Consider the following 16,109-nt stretch of genomic DNA (forward strand, 5'->3'; position numbering starts at 1 on the left):
TCAGATTACTCGTTTTTGAAATGTAACGCCAGCTGAATACAGTTAGCCTACTTGATTTTTATATTCTGCGTAACGCCGTTACATGTATTCCGTTACAACCAGGCTATGGTTACAACCCAACCCTGCTTCTCGGCGGCTGTCCCGCAGCTGCTGCCTCTCTGTTGGACTCCGGTACTGCACCTTACTCACAACGTTGTAAAAAGAAAATGGGTGGAAGGCGAACGCAGTAACCACTCAACTAACGCCATAGTCACCCCCGTCGTGCGGGCCGGATGAGAATGTCCGGCGGGCCGGATGTGGCCCGCGGGCCGCCAGTTGGTGATCACTGCTCTACGGTGTTGTTTACCTTCTGTGATGCGCGAGCTGATGACGTCGCCACGATCATCATCATCATCATCGTCGTCGTCATACGTCACGACGAGTTAACTTTTTTCCCCCTCAATTTTGTGTGGAATACTGCGGGGATTATGCGCCCTTTTAAAAATCTGCGCCATTTTGCTGATTATGCGGTAAATTATGCGATCGCATAATCGCGTTTTTCTGGAGGGTCTATAGGTGTTCGTGCATGTAAATGGTCTGCAAAGGATAACATTCCTGTGTTCCCTTCTGACGGAGTTTCTCTCCCATACGATCAACTTTTTGAAAAGTCTGATTTTTTTCATAAATTAAACAAATCTGACTTTGTTCAAAAAATTAAAAAATTGCAGACTTTTTTCCAGAATTATGACTTTTTCCTCAGAATAACAGATTTTCAGAAGAAAGTCAAAATGTTCAGAATTCTGCCTGAATTTTTGAAAAAAGTCTGAATTTTGAGATTTTAGGGAAGAAATGTAGTAAAAGTCAGAATTTTTTGAAAAACTAATTTTTGTACGATACAAAGTAATTAGTGCAGAATTTGTTCAGACCTCTGTCTGCGGTTCCTATACCGGCGGTGGATACTTCTCACATTTCCAGATGAACTCACAGAACTCCTGGAGCTCAGAGCAACTGATCACACCGAGTTTCTTATTGATTAGTCATGGAAACAGTTTTTAAATGAAGCAGCAAACAGGCGAGTAACTTTCCCTCTTCTTGCGCTGTGAACACGATATCTGAAGCGATCCGTCTCTGCGCTCTCTTCCTCACTCAGCCTCAGTGCACGGACAAAATAACTTGCATATATTTCCCTGACACAAAGAGAGGCTGCAGGGACACGGGGACCCTTTAAAGTGCCTTAATGAAGTACATGCAGGAGACTGATTGTTGTTCCTGTGTGAGCGCTCTGATTAATTGAATCTCCTCCAGCTTGTGCCGGACTAATTCCACGTCTTAATGCCGCCGCTCTAACGGCTCCGAGCCTCTCCTGGGTGTCGGAGTGTTTGCATGAAATACAGCAACCGGAGCTCCATACACCAACAGGGTACATCATATAATCAAGGCCATGGGCGGCGCCAGGATGTTTTTGCTGCAGTAGCTTAGCAGTTGCTATATGACAGCACGGCGTTGCTAGTTAGTTTTCAAAATAAACAAACAATACCAGTGGGCCAAGCACGAGCCTGTTCATATTGTAGCGTTCACCGCTATTCAAGATCACTCAAGCCTTCAATGTCGAAAACATTCTCTTTATTTACAGACCCAATCAATAGTGTAACACTCATGACTTTCACGTGACACACACCGGAAAACGCACATACACACACACACCTGGAAGGGGCGGTCTCTCCCTAACTCCCACCTACAACATTGCCTAAATAACCTCTCTGGCCTCATTCTGTGACTCTCCTCCTCCTCCTCCTCCTCCTCCTCCTCCTCCTCAGTTCTCTTCTCCTCATTCACAATTCCCCGTGTTAGATCTCACTGTCAGCACGCCTCGAACAATGCGCCATGTCGGAAAATACAACACATTCTTGATTCATTTAAAATGACCATTTGTAACTGAGAGGAGCGACTGCTCATTTCTGCCGAGATGCTCAAAGGGTGAGACGCTGTGTCTGAGAATCACGGACTAGCAGAATGTGTATATTCTGGAGTGGAGCTCTGCAGAGAGCAGGGTGGAGGAAATGAGGGCAGTGGATCATCACGGTGCGGAGAGGAGCACTGCTGGTCCTGCTGCTGCGGGTGCAGCGGGTCAGTTGGCGGGGGCACCTGGTCTTCGTGGTCCCAATCCTCCCGGTTTTCATAGTGCACATCGGGATCCTTGTGGATAGCAGGGTTGTCCGTCTGGACCGGCTCCGTTGGAGAACGCGGTCGTTTACGCTGACTTGTGACTGTGAGAAATGTTTCCATTTTTGATCTACTGAGAATTAGCCAAGTAACAGTTCACGCAGTAAATTACAACGACCCGCCCCTGATAGATCCCGCGAAAATGTATCATATTTATACACATTCTCGCAGCCCGCGAGAATGTGTATAAATATGATACATTTTCATATCAAAACAATGGGGTTGCTAAGCCGTTGCTAGGCCAATTGTTGGAGTTGCTATAGCAACTCCTAGATACCCCCTGGCGCCGCCCCTGATCAAGGCTCTGCTTGCTGCCGTGACTTTTTTACAAAATTCCCAAATTCTGACATTTTTCAAAGATTCTGACTTTCTCTGAACACTTTTTTAAGTACGCTTACAGCTTAAAGGGAGTTAACGTTCTAAATTCCGACTTTTTTCCAGAAAATCTCAGAATTCTGACTTTATTCTAAAATTTAAAAAAATTCTGGATTTTTCTCTGAACATTTGGACTTTTACTGAAAATCTAAAATGTTCAGACCTTCTTCTGATGGAAAAAGAGATATTCATAAATAAGTAGTTCTAAGCAAGAGTGTGCACGATACAAATGAACTTGTGTTGCGTTTTGTGAAGACCTGAAAAGGTGAACAAGCCAAGAGTTTATTGCTGCTGTTTGTCCACTAGAACCACATTTTACACACAATGAAACCCAAGACCTGCATCTCTTCCAGACTGAAACACGTTGCACAGAAGCAGAGTGACATCTGACCCGTCTGAAAACACTCAGTCAGGAAATGCTGTCTCTGCCCCGTTCTATATGTCGTGGAGTTGTGTGTGCCCCCCCCCACTGTGTGCAGAATCAATGGTGCTAATTATTGCCCATTAGCTGAGAGACATCGGCACAGATTAGATTGAGCGAGGCTAATTAGTTTAGCATCTGTAGCTCTGGGGTGGGATCAATATCCAGGAATTAGACGTGTCCCGCGCGGAAGAATTAATAATCCAGTTTAAATCTGCATACATTACACTAGGTCTGCATCAGCCAATCACAGGCCTCTATTACAGTTTGCACGCAATCGCAGAGAAAGAAAATGTGACAGAAATCTTTCCGGACTTTTATTCAACATATTTTTTTCCGTGAAGAATCGTTTTATTAACTTTAAAAATAAATAATAATTTTTACAATCATTATAATTGTTTAATAATTCAGATATTATTATTTATTTATTTTATTCCTGTTTTCCCATGCAAGTGTTAAATATCCCAACATGTGTGTGTGTCTGTGTGTATCTCTTTGTGTCTGTGTGTATCTCTTTGTGTGTGTGTGTGTGTGTGTGTGTGTGTGTCTGTCTGTCTGTCTGTCTGTCTGTCTGTCTGTCTGTCTGTCTGTCTGTCTGTCTGTCTGTCTGTCTGTCTGTGTGTGTGTGTGTGTGTGTGTGTGTGTGTGTGTGTGTGTCTCTCTGTGTGTTTGTCATTGCTAATGCTGAAGCTGATTTCCTTTCTTCCTGGTGGTCTTCTGTTACCGTGGAAACCACAGAGTGATTCTGAGAAACAATAACAAGATGGAGTAGGGGGGGGGGTTCAGGGCTGAAGGTGTGAGGGATACAATTAAAGGGGAGAGAGTGAGGTTGTTGTTGTTGTTGTTATTATTAGAGGATAAACAATTATAAAAATGATTACTGAGAAATCAAGAATCCCTTGTTTTTCGTGCGAGAATCTGTTAAATTATCGTCGATTTATCAATTTATTTAATTAGAGTTGAATAGAAATGTACGCCTTTATTCCCTTTTTTATTGTTTTCTCTAGGTGTTAGTGCATGTCAATGGTCTGCAAAGGCTAGAATCACAAAGTTCAGGAAAATAGTGATATCAATATTGGCTAGCGCTACAACACATTGTACGTGATTGTACATCAGCAGGAGGACTCTTTAAAGTAGAGACACTAGATATACACCTGAACATCAGCAGGAGGACTCTTTAAAGTAGAGACACTACATACTGATATACACCTGAACATCAGCAGGAGAGGACTCTTTAAAGTAGAGACACTACACACTGATATACACCTGAACATCAGCAGGAGAGGACTCTTTAAAGTAGAGACACTACACACTGATATACACCTGAACATCAGCAGGAGAGGACTCTTTAAAGTAGAGACACTACACACTGATATACACCTGAACATCAGCAGGAGAGGACTCTTTAAAGTAGAGACACTACATACTGATATACACCTGTACATCAGCAGGAGGACTCTTTAAAGTAGAGACACTAGATATACACCTGAACATCAGCAGGAGGACTCTTTAAAGTAGAGACACTACATACTGATATACACCTGAACATCAGCAGGAGAGGACTCTTTAAAGTAGAGACACTACACACTGATATACACCTGAACATCAGCAGGAGAGGACTCTTTAAAGTAGAGACACTACACACTGATATACACCTGAACATCAGCAGGAGAGGACTCTTTAAAGTAGAGACACTACACACTGATATACACCTGAACATCAGCAGGAGAGGACTCTTTAAAGTAGAGACACTACACACTGATATACACCTGAACATCAGCAGGAGAGGACTCTTTAAAGTAGAGACACTACATACTGATATACACCTGAACATCAGCAGGAGAGGACTCTTTAAAGTAGAGACACTACATACTGATATACACCTGAACATCAGCAGGAGAGGACTCTTTAAAGTAGAGACACTACATACTGATATACACCTGAACATCAGCAGGAGAGGACTCTTTAAAGTAGAGACACTACATACTGATATACACCTGAACATCAGCAGGAGAGGACTCTTTAAAGTAGAGACACTATATACTGATATACACCTGAACATCAGCAGGAGAGGACTCTTTAAAGTAGAGACACTATATACTGATATACACCTGCACATCAGCAGGAGAGGACTCTTTAAAGTAGAGACACTATATACTGATATACACCTGAACATCAGCAGGAGAGGACTCTTTAAAGTAGAGACACTACGTACTGATATACACCTGAACATCAGCAGGAGAGGACTCTTTAAAGTAGAGACACTATATACTGATATACACCTGAACATCAGCAGGAGAGGACTCTTTAAAGTAGAGACACTACATACTGATATACACCTGAACATCAGCAGGAGAGGACTCTTTAAAGTAGAGACACTACATACTGATATACACCTGGACATCAGCAGGAGAGGACTCTTTAAAGTAGAGACACTACATACTGATATACACCTGAACATCAGCAGGAGAGGACTCTTTAAAGTAGAGACACTACATACTGATATACACCTGGACATCAGCAGGAGAGGACTCTTTAAAGTAGAGACACTATATACTGATATTATCACGTTTTGATTAATTCTTCTCCATCATTCTGTCCTGAGCTGTGATGTATTCTGGGTAATGTAGTTTTTTAAAGCCCGGTGTCAGCACTGTGTATTGATTGTGCTCCGATGGACTTGGAGCTAAATGCTAAATACCCCCCCCCCCCCTCTCTTTAATGAATCTCAGTGAAATCCATTTGCTTCCCCGTGTGACTTTAATTGGATTCAGTGTGTCGTCAGCAGGACCATACAGATGTCTATTAATCACGCTTTAGTTATAAACACACAAAAGCACCTTCCTATTTTTCTGTAAACAGAACTGCAACAAATGATCATATTCATGTTTGATTAATCTGCTCATTATTTCCTTAATTAAGTGATTGTTTATTTATAAAATGTGAAAAATATCCGTTATATTTCATTCTTAAAATACTTGTTTATTCCACCATCAAACCAAAACACAAACATCTTTAGTTTGTTATTAATTTGTTGTTTTTCTGCTCATTTACTTGGATTTTTAGTTAATGAGCGCAAAATGCTGTTATTCTGAATAAATGTTCACTTTGTTTGAGCTTTTCACTTCGAATCATTGATTCCTTCACATCTCCTCATCTCTGTGTGTCGACAGCCTTCATATGTCCTTTATACATATACAGTCTTCTCCCGTAGCGGCGGTGCAGATGGAGGATCAGCGGATCTGCAGGGAGACGAGCTCGTATTCTCTCTGCGCCGCATGAATAAATGATGGGGAGGCTTGAGAGAGGAGAGATGGGAGTTTGTTACGGTGCAGCCGGATACAACACTCAGGACCTTCACTCATTGCTCTGTCAATCCAAACGGGCGAGGACGAGCTTGTTTCTTAAAACCTGAAATCAACAGGGAGATCTGTATCGATGGTTGAGACGAAGCTGCTGTTGTTAAGTGGACACAACTACCGACAAGTGCGATCTCTTCCATCGGGAGAAACGGCTTCAGAAAGGATGCAGATATAAATGTACCAAAAACACATCTCCATTATAAGGCTGACCAACGGTCTCGGAGTGAGTCGTCTCATAACTGAAATCACTGGGTTAGCTACGTTAGCTAGCTAGCTCACAGCAGGTCTGCAGAGACATCACGGGTCATGTGACCACTTTGTTCCAATAACACCATGACACATTTTAGTTTCCAACAACAGAGACAGATGGTCCTGAACTCTTTAGTGTCCCCTGGTCTCCAGCTGTGTGCGTCACTCTTTAGTGTCCCCTGGTCTCCCAGCTGTGTGCGTCACTCTTTAGTGTCCCCTGGTCTCCAGCTGTGTGCCTCACTCTTTCGTGTCCCCTGGTCTCCAGCTGTGTGCGTCACTCTTTAGTGTCCCCTGGTCTCCAGCTGTGTGCGTCACTCTTTAGTGTCCCCTGGTCTCCAGCTGTGTGCGTCACTCTTTAGTGTCCCCTGGTCTCCAGCTGTGTGCGTCACTCTTTAGTGTCCCCTGGTCTCCCAGCTGTGTGCGTCACTCTTTAGTGTCCCCTGGTCTCCCAGCTGTGTGCGTCACTCTTTAGTGTCCCCTGGTCTCCAGCTGTGTGCGCCACTCTTTAGTGTCCCCTGGTCTCCAGCTGTGTGCGTTACTCTTTAGTGTCCCTTGGTCTCCAGCTGTGTGCGTCACTCTTTAGTGTCCCCTGGTCTCCAGCTGTGTGCGTCACTCTTTACTGTCCCCTGGTCTCCAGCTGTGTGCGTCACTCTTTAGTGTCCCTTGGTCTCCAGCTGTGTGCGTCACTCTTTAGTGTCCCCTGGTCTCCCAGCTGTGTGCCTCACTCTTTAGTGTCCCCTGGTCTCCAGCTGTGTGCGTCACTCTTTAGTGTCCCCTGGTCTCCCAGCTCTGTGCGTCACTCTTTAGTGTCCCCTGGTCTCCCAGCTGTGTGCGTCACTCTTTAGTGTCCCCTGGTCTCCCAGCTCTGTGCGTCACTCTTTAGTGTCCCCTGGTCTCCAGCTGTGTGCGTCACTCTTTAGTGTCCCCTGGTCTCCCAGCTCTGTGCGTCACTCTTTAGTGTCCCCTGGTCTCCCAGATGTGTGCGTCACTCTTTAGTGTCCCCTGGTCTCCCAGCTGTGTGCGTCACTCTTTAGTGTCCCCTGGTCTCCCAGCTGTGTGCCTCACTCTTTAGTGTCCCCTGGTCTCCCAGCTCTGTGCGTCACTCTTTAGTGTCCCCTGGTCTCCAGCTGTGTGCGTCACTCTTTAGTGTCCCCTGGTCTCCCAGCTCTGTGCGTCACTCTTTAATGTCCCCTGGTCTCTATCTGTGTGCTTCACTCTTTAGTGTCCCCTGGTCTCCAGCTGTGTGCGTCACTCTTTATTGTCCCCTAGTCTCTAGCTGTGTGCGTCACTCTTTAGTGTCTCCTGGTCTCCCAGCTGTGTGCATCACTCTTTAGTGTCCCCTGGTCTCCAGCTGTGTGCGTCACTCTTTAGTGTCCCCTGCTCTCCAGCTGTGTGCATCACTCTTTAGTGTCCCCTGGTCTCCAGCTGTGTGCGTCACTCTGTAGTGTCCCCTGGTCTCCCAGCTGTGTGCGTCACTCTTTAGTGTCCCCTGCTCTCCAGCTGTGTGCATCACTCTTTAGTGTCCCCTGGTCTCCAGCTGTGTGCGTCACTCTTTAGTGTCCCCTGGTCTCCCAGCTGTGTGCGTCACTCTTTAGTGTCCCCTGGTCTCCAGCTGTGTGCGTCACTCTGTAGTGTCCCCTGGTCTCCAGCTGTGTGTGTCACTCTGTAGTGTCCCCTGGTCTCCCAGCTGTGTGCGTCACTCTTTAGTGTCCCCTGGTCTCCAGCTGTGTGCGTCACTCTGTAGTGTCCCCTGGTCTCCAGCTGTGTGCGTCACTCTGTAGTGTCCCCTGGTCTCCCAGCTGTGTGCGTCACTCTTTAGTGTCCCCTGCTCTCCAGCTGTGTGCATCACTCTTTAGTGTCCCCTGGTCTCCAGCTGTGTGCGTCACTCTTTAGTGTCCCCTGGTCTCCCAGCTGTGTGCGTCACTCTTTAGTGTCCCCTGGTCTCCAGCTGTGTGCGTCACTCTGTAGTGTCCCCTGGTCTCCAGCTGTGTGCGTCACTCTGTAGTGTCCCCTGGTCTCCCAGCTGTGTGCGTCACTCTTTAGTGTCCCCTGGTCTCCAGCTGTGTGCGTCACTCTGTAGTGTCCCCTGGTCTCCAGCTGTGTGCGTCACTCTGTAGTGTCCCCTGGTCTCCCAGCTGTGTGCGTCACTCTTTAGTGTCCCCTGGTCTCCCAGCTGTGTGCGTCACGGTACGTCCACACATCAGCTTCAGAAGAATCTTCCAACACTTCTCTGCCCATTGACTTTGAATGGGGATGACGTCACTTTGCCTTGCTTTTCGCCGAACTGCATTGTGGGGGAGCGAAGCGAAGATTTCCAGGATGTCCAGGATTTCCAGGATTCAAAAGTTGAGCAATGTATATATATATATATATATTGCTCGCATAAAATCCCCGGGGTTTTTTGCTTTGTATGTCGGGGGCGGGAGATTCATGTGATTGAACAATGAAAACTAGCCGTTGTATCTTTAGTCTATATCTTATCGATTTCATGATCTAACTAAAACTACATTCCTCAGAAAACATGAGGCTCATTTCATGCCAATCGTTCTCTCTGCTTTACTTGTTCGACATCCCATAAAGATCCACACAGAGATGGAACATGTCCTTTCCGACCAGCTTTAGTGTCTGTTGTACACCATGTTCTGCTGCAGCCTCTCTCTACCCTCCATGTTTGTTCTTCCTGTCTTCTCTCCTATACCGAGACTCTTGATTTAGGACACGGCCAACAATAACTGTACCGCCTTTCAGCATAAACACTTTAATTATCTTCCTGTTGTTGCTCCTCATCTCAGGCTCAACCAGCAGAGACATGTATTCCTCTTGTGTTGTCAGCAGAGTGGTTTTGTGCAGGAAAGCGAACACAGTTCAAGGGTTCAGCTCTCAGATTTTAATGAGTATTTCTCTCTCAGTGGATGTCGACTATCTCTTTCTCAAATATTATATTACAGCATGGAGACATAACATGCTCACTGGGCAACAAGATGGCGACCTATTGTTACTCTGTGAATGGCGTAGTTTGCCATCATAACCTATTACACACACAGCTGTTATTAACATCATATTTACACAACCATAGCTGGGTTTGTGAGTGTGACAGCTCTTCACAGCGTTTAAATGCAAGGGATATGTTAAATAAATGTTCAGATTACATTCAGCTGCAGAAATGTATTGGTATTAAATTGAAGACCCAACAGTGTAAGACCAGTCCTCAGAATGTGTCGCCAGTTAACAGAGTCTTAATTTAATGGAGACGAAGGATTTTCAGAACAAACTGGATATTTCTCCACAAGCCTATCCTTTCAGATGCCGGTGAAAACAAAATAGCCAATAAAATAATGACTTTGTGCTTTTTGCTTTCAATATATATTTAGTTGAATGTCATCCTCCGTTAAACCACAAAACCTCAGATTGTATAGAAGTCTATGAGGAAATGTTCCTACTTCTCTCTCTCTTTATTACCTCAGATTGTAGAGAAGTCTATGAGGAAATGTTCCTACTTCTCTCTGTCTCTATTACCTCAGATTGTAGAGAAGTCTATGAGGAAATGTTCCTACTTCTCTCTGTCTCTATTACCTCAGATTGTAGAGAAGTCTATGAGGAAATGTTCCTACTTCTCTCTGTCTCTATTACCTCAGATTGTAGAGAAGTCTATGAGGAAATGTTCCTACTTCCCTCTCTCTTTATTACCTCAGATTGTATAGAAGTCTATGAGGAAATGTTCCTACTTCCCTCTCTCTTTATTACCTCAGATTGTAGAGAAGTCTATGAGGAAATGTTCCTACTTCTCTCTTTATTACCTCAGATTGTAGAGAAGTCTATGAGGAAATGTTCCTACTCCTCTCTCTCTCTTTATTACCTCAGATTGTATAGAAGTCTATGAGGAAATGTTCCTACTTCTCTCTTGATTTTTTTACAAGTTACATTAATTTTGGTTTCCGTGTAGACGTGTTGGAGAGCTGCTGGTTTCCCACCTGAAATGATTCAGGCTGAATCCCTCCCATGCTTCAGAAATCCTCTCTCTCTCTCTCTCTCTCTCTCTCTCTCTCTCTCTCTCTCTCTCTCTCTCTCTCTCTGTGCGTCCACACTGAGGTGTCCCTCTGCCAGAGGAATACAACAACAACCAAAACTAGTTTCATTTTTTAACCTAAAACACACAAAAAGGGACTTTTAATTGTTATTCTTTTACAAAAAACACATTAAATATTTACAGAAAAACCTGTAACTATAAATATTTTTGTAGTTATTGTCTTTGTCTTTTTGTATTTTGTTATTTATACTTATTTATATTATATATTTGTATTATTATTTCATATAATTTTTCAATTGTTTTGTTTATGATAGTATATATTATTAAATCTTATCTTATGTTGCAGCTGCATATGTAAATGAGGCAGAACAGTCGTTATCATACCCGTCTCACATTATGAACAAACGTGTGATTTATGCCGTGTTTTCATAAAGAGACAGTGGCTCTGTGGTGAGGAGGAGGAGGAGGAGGAAGGTGAGACGAGCAGGGAGGTGTTGATTTTAGTGATTAAACACATTTATTTTTAATCCGACACACAGCTGCTCTGCGTTCAATAATATCCTGGCTTCATGTTTGTCGTTTTGATTTATTAAAAATGGATAATGCAGAATCACCCAGGGTTAAATATTTGTTAAGTTGAAGATGCAGATTCATTTGATCAACCTTTAAATATTATATATGACTAGCCTATCACGTAAAATGTGTTGAAGCACTAGCCAATAGGAGCACAAGTGTTACATAGTGATGTCACTATGTTAAGGAAAGTAGTTTTTACCTCCATATAGAAACAGCAGCACTTTGTAAACAATCATTAAAAGACATAAATGAATTAATATTTGTTCGTTATGACAGTTGGTTAGAATGTTAATCAATGAAATTAGAAAATAATTGTACTATATAGTTTGTTTTGTTTCTTTAATGCATATTTTTTGTTTTTTAGAGACATCAAGTAAAAGATCCTCAGTATTTATATTTCTTATATTAATGTATATCTTTTACAAAGTTTGTTCCTTCTCCTTTTTTTGTTGTCGGAAAAAAACCATTAATATTATTCTCAATTAGAAGTGATAATTCAGTGAAGAAGTTGTTATATGTGAGAGGAGTGAGATTTAATTAGCATAGTGTCGGATGCACACACACACACACACACACACACACACACACACACACACACACACACACACACACACACACACACACACACACACACACACACACACACACACACACACACACACACACACACACACACACACACACACACACACACACACACACACACACACACACACACACACACACACACACACACACACACACACACACACACACAATAAGAAGGCAGCAGTCAGGATACAGAGGTTTTATTAACAGCAGGTAAAGACAGTGGGGGGTTATGGGGGTGCAGTGAGTACATTGAAGACATTAAAACTACAAACATGGCCGCCCTGATTGTCCGTCAGTCCTGCTGCATATTCACAACGCAGGAAATAAAACGGTAAAAAGTCTCCAAACGATGGCTGTTCTCCTGCAGCGTTAATGAACTATCTATTTCATTTCCCTTTATTTCCTGTGCTGACAGTGATCATGATGATGAAGAGGAGAAAGGAGATATAAACAGTTTCTACTTCCTAAAAGCTCTTCTTCTTCTTCTACTACTGTGAAACACACGGTGACAGAGCTACTCTCCGCAGGTTGCTCTGACCCGAAACATAAAAGGCTAAAAAGCTCTAGAGAAAGCTCTAAATCTGTGGAAGAAGGCATCTGCAGCAAATGTCTGTTAAAGGTACAAGCCGTGCTTTTTAAAGGGACCGCCCATGCTCATGGTAACTCGGACTGAGGCAGTGCTTCAGATCCTCCCGAGCTTCTCTCTGGTTTCTGGTCTGTCGTTGTTTGTGCCAGCCCGTCACAGTGCTCTGGGTCATGGTGAGGCTTAAGAGGGCAAACAACAGTGTGTGTGGTCAGTGGTTTGCTCAGGTCTGGTGCAGAGGGAGGAGGCGGTGGAGATATTGAGGTGTGACGGTGCTTTTCATTACGCTAACGCTACAACCCCACGTTGGGGTAGAGGGTCTTCCCGTAAAGTGTTTTACTGAAGGCGCGGTGCAGAACGTCTTAAGTTGCATTTGAATCACACTCCCCCGAGCTGATCGACTTCTTCTGATCGTTGTTTCTAAACGAGCTTTAGATGCCAGATCTACAAATATCCTCATGCTTCATATTCAAAGGATTAAACAGAATGACCAAGGAGTCGGCACAGAATAAGACCGCTGATCGATCCTTAGATGTGTCTTAAGACCGACGCTCCATGAAGAAATAAGTAAAAACATTTGTCCTGATCAGGTTTTCTGTGCGCATTGGGTTAAAGTTCATCCATAATTAGTTTGCAACCCTAGACGTCGCTTAAGACTGACGCTCAGTGAAGAAATAAACTTTAAACAAATACATTTGTCGAATGTTTTGGAGCTTTACGTTGCTTAGGTATCTACGTTTTCCTACCAGTTACAGATTTTGAATATAACTATATCGAGTTTTCTGTGCGCATTGGGTTAAAGTTCATCCATAATTAGTTTGCAACCCTAGACGTCGCTTAACACTCCTTTACGTGGCTTGGGTATCTACGTTTCTTCTGCACGTTTTCCTACCAGTTACAGATTTCGAATATAACTATACTGGGTTTCCCGTAACCACCTCAATCAAACCCCATACCTTACATTTATGATTGTATTGACAACACTGTTAACACTGACCAATTAGCATCTTCTCGTTAGCATAATGAATAGCACCGTGTGTCTGCTAGCTAGGGCAGCATGGCGGGAGCGTCAGGCTGGTTCTTGGTTTGCTGCTCGGCCCCCGACAGTAACCCGGGACCCAGATGCCCCCCCGTCGCCGCCCTCAGTCTGCCGTTCTGCTGCTCTCTGATTGGCTCCAGAAACACCACATGCTTGTTGTTGGTACTGACCTTGCGCCCGGGTCCCTCGGTGGTTGTCGGTGGGGTCGGGGTGAGGATGGAGGATTGTGCGCTTCCTATCAAGGCTTCATTTGGGGTGGCGGTAACTGGGCTCGGTGTTTTGAGGCAGGCGGGACAATGACATGGCGTCAGATACAGATACATGAGAACCACCACCAGACTCACCACGCAGCCCAACAAGGTGGTGAAGCCCGTGTTGAACGGCTCCGAAAGGTCGTCTTGCAGCGGAAGCACCGTCACGTTCACCTCGTGGCTCTCGTTGCGCCGCTTCTCCGAATCAAGAGACAAACACCAGTAGATCCCAGAGTCATTGGATCTGGCCTTCAAGATCTCCAAGCTGCCGTTAGGAAACATCCTCATGGTTCCGTTGTTCCCGGGCGGCACCACGTATTCCTGCTGCGGAGACACCCAGTGGAAGGTGAGTTGGCGACGGGCGAGCGAGGTGACACAGTGAAGCAACAAACGACCCCCCGTTTTCACAGAGACGTTGCCCTCCTGCTGGATCGAAGTCATGTCACACTTCTCGAAGTATCGGTCGTGTTGGAAGAAGCGAACGGTGCCTCTTGGGATCGCGAACACCAGGCAGACGTGATCCTTCCTGAAATCCGTCATGGAGGGGAATCCTTGTTGTTCCCACACCCGAAACAAGCTGAACATGGCGCATTCGCACACCAGAGAGTTGTTGTGCAGGTAGAGGTTTCTCTGTAGAGTCATCGGCAGGTTGGTGATGTCCTGAAGGGGCAATCTGTTCAGACGATTAGAGGACAAATCGAACGTGGACAGGTGAGGCTGGCTGTGCAGCGAGAAAAACGGAAAGTCAGTGAGTAGGTTGTGGCTGAGGTAAACCTTCTTCAATCCGCTGAGTCCCGCAAACGCTCGGCTTTCCACCCGGACGATGCGGTTGTCGAACAGCAACAACTCTTCTAGCATCGGCACGTCCAGGAAGAAGTGATGCTCCAAAGCTCGCAGCTGATTGGACGACAGGTCAAGATGTCGCAGTCGAGAGGTGTTTCTGAACGCCCCCGGATGTACGGCGCTCACCTGGTTGTGAGATAATCGTAATGTTTCCAGTCGGTAGAGTTCTTCAAATCCGCCGCCTTCTAGTTGTTGGAGTCGGTTGTGGCTGAGGTCAAGAGTCACGGTGGAAACGGGCATTTCCGAGGGGGGTCCAGTCAAATTGGCGTCGGTGCAGCTCAGGATGTCCGAGGCACAGATGCATTCTGGGAGAGAGTCCTGAGGGAGGCAGGGGGAGGCTTTGAGACTCACTAACAACAGGACCACGGACCACCATGATGCCTCCACGCCCTGCATGATGCCAGCGAGGACTCTTCAGAGTCACCTCCTAATATCTATCTGTAATACCGTCTAATGGGGGACACAGCGTCCCGCGGTGCAATAAAGTCACACTGAAACAGTCCCTCGTGCTCCAGTCGGTCCTCTCAGTGAACACAGAGCTGCTGCAGGCTCTTCAGGTTTCCTGTTATGTTCAATGTTTGTTGTTTGTTTCTCATGTGTCGTGTTGATGTTTGTTTGTTGATGTTACACATGGAGCTGCTGTGATGCAAGTCAAATGTCATCTGACCAATAAAGTATTATCGTATCGTCATATTCTATGGATGTTTCTTAATTAAGGTAGTGCTACTCTTTAGTGTTGCTGTCAGTGTAACTGTCCCCTCTGTGGGACGCTGTCAGTGTAACTGTCCCCTCTGTGGGACGCTGTCAGTGTAACTGTCCCCTCTGTGGGACGCTGTCAGTGTAACTGTCCCCTCTGTGGGACGCTGTCAGTGTAACTGTCCCCTCTGTGGGACGCTGTCAGTGTAACTGTCCCCTCTGTGGGACGCTGTCAGTGTAACTGTCCCCTCTGTGGGACGCTGTCAGTGTAACTGTCCCCTCTGTGGGACGCTGTCAGTGTAACTGTCCCCTCTGTGGGACGCTGTCAGTGTAACTGTCCCCTCTGTGGGACGCTGTCAGTGTAACTGTCCCCTCTGTGGGATGCTGTCAGTGTAACTGTCCCCTCTGTGGGATGCTGTCAGTGTAACTGTCCCCTCTGTGGGACGCTGTCAGTGTAACTGTCCCCTCTGTGGGACGCTGTCAGTGTAACTGTCCCCTCTGTGGGATGCTGTCAGTGTAACTGTCCCCTCTGTGGGATGCTGTTAGTGTAAATGTCCCCTCTGTGGGACGCTGTTAGTGTAAATGTCCCCTCTGTGGGACGCTGTCAGTGTAACTGTCCCCTCTGTGGGACGCTGTCAGTGTAACTGTCCCCTCTGTGGGACGCTGTCAGTGTAACTGTCCCCTCTGTGGGATGCTGTTAGTGTAAATGTCCCCTCTGGGATGTGGAGAGATGTTCTGATTCTGCTGCGATCCACTCTGACGTATCAAACAAACAGAACTCTGAGCAGTTGAAAACATCGTGGATGAAGTAGTGTCCTGCCGCTCTGTGGGTCCAGCGTCTTCACGCCGCTCTGTGGGTCCAGCGTCTTCACGCCGCTCTGTGGGTCCAGCGTC

General features: G+C 45.4%; 1 protein-coding gene across 1 annotated transcript; it reads right to left on the reverse strand.

The window, feature by feature from the left end:
- Nucleotides 1–12,037: 12,037 nt before the first annotated feature.
- On the reverse strand, nucleotides 12,038–15,510 carry LOC117441975 (amphoterin-induced protein 3-like). Its single transcript, XM_034077973.2, has one exon. It carries the CDS (start codon nucleotides 14,913–14,915, stop codon nucleotides 13,434–13,436), a length of 1,482 nt encoding a protein of 493 aa, XP_033933864.1. The 5' UTR covers nucleotides 14,916–15,510; the 3' UTR covers nucleotides 12,038–13,433.
- Between the last annotated feature and the right edge of the window lie 599 nt (nucleotides 15,511–16,109).

Source organism: Pseudochaenichthys georgianus, unplaced genomic scaffold (genome assembly GCF_902827115.2).
Source record: "Pseudochaenichthys georgianus unplaced genomic scaffold, fPseGeo1.2 scaffold_2246_arrow_ctg1, whole genome shotgun sequence".
Lineage (NCBI taxonomy): Eukaryota > Metazoa > Chordata > Actinopteri > Perciformes > Channichthyidae > Pseudochaenichthys > Pseudochaenichthys georgianus.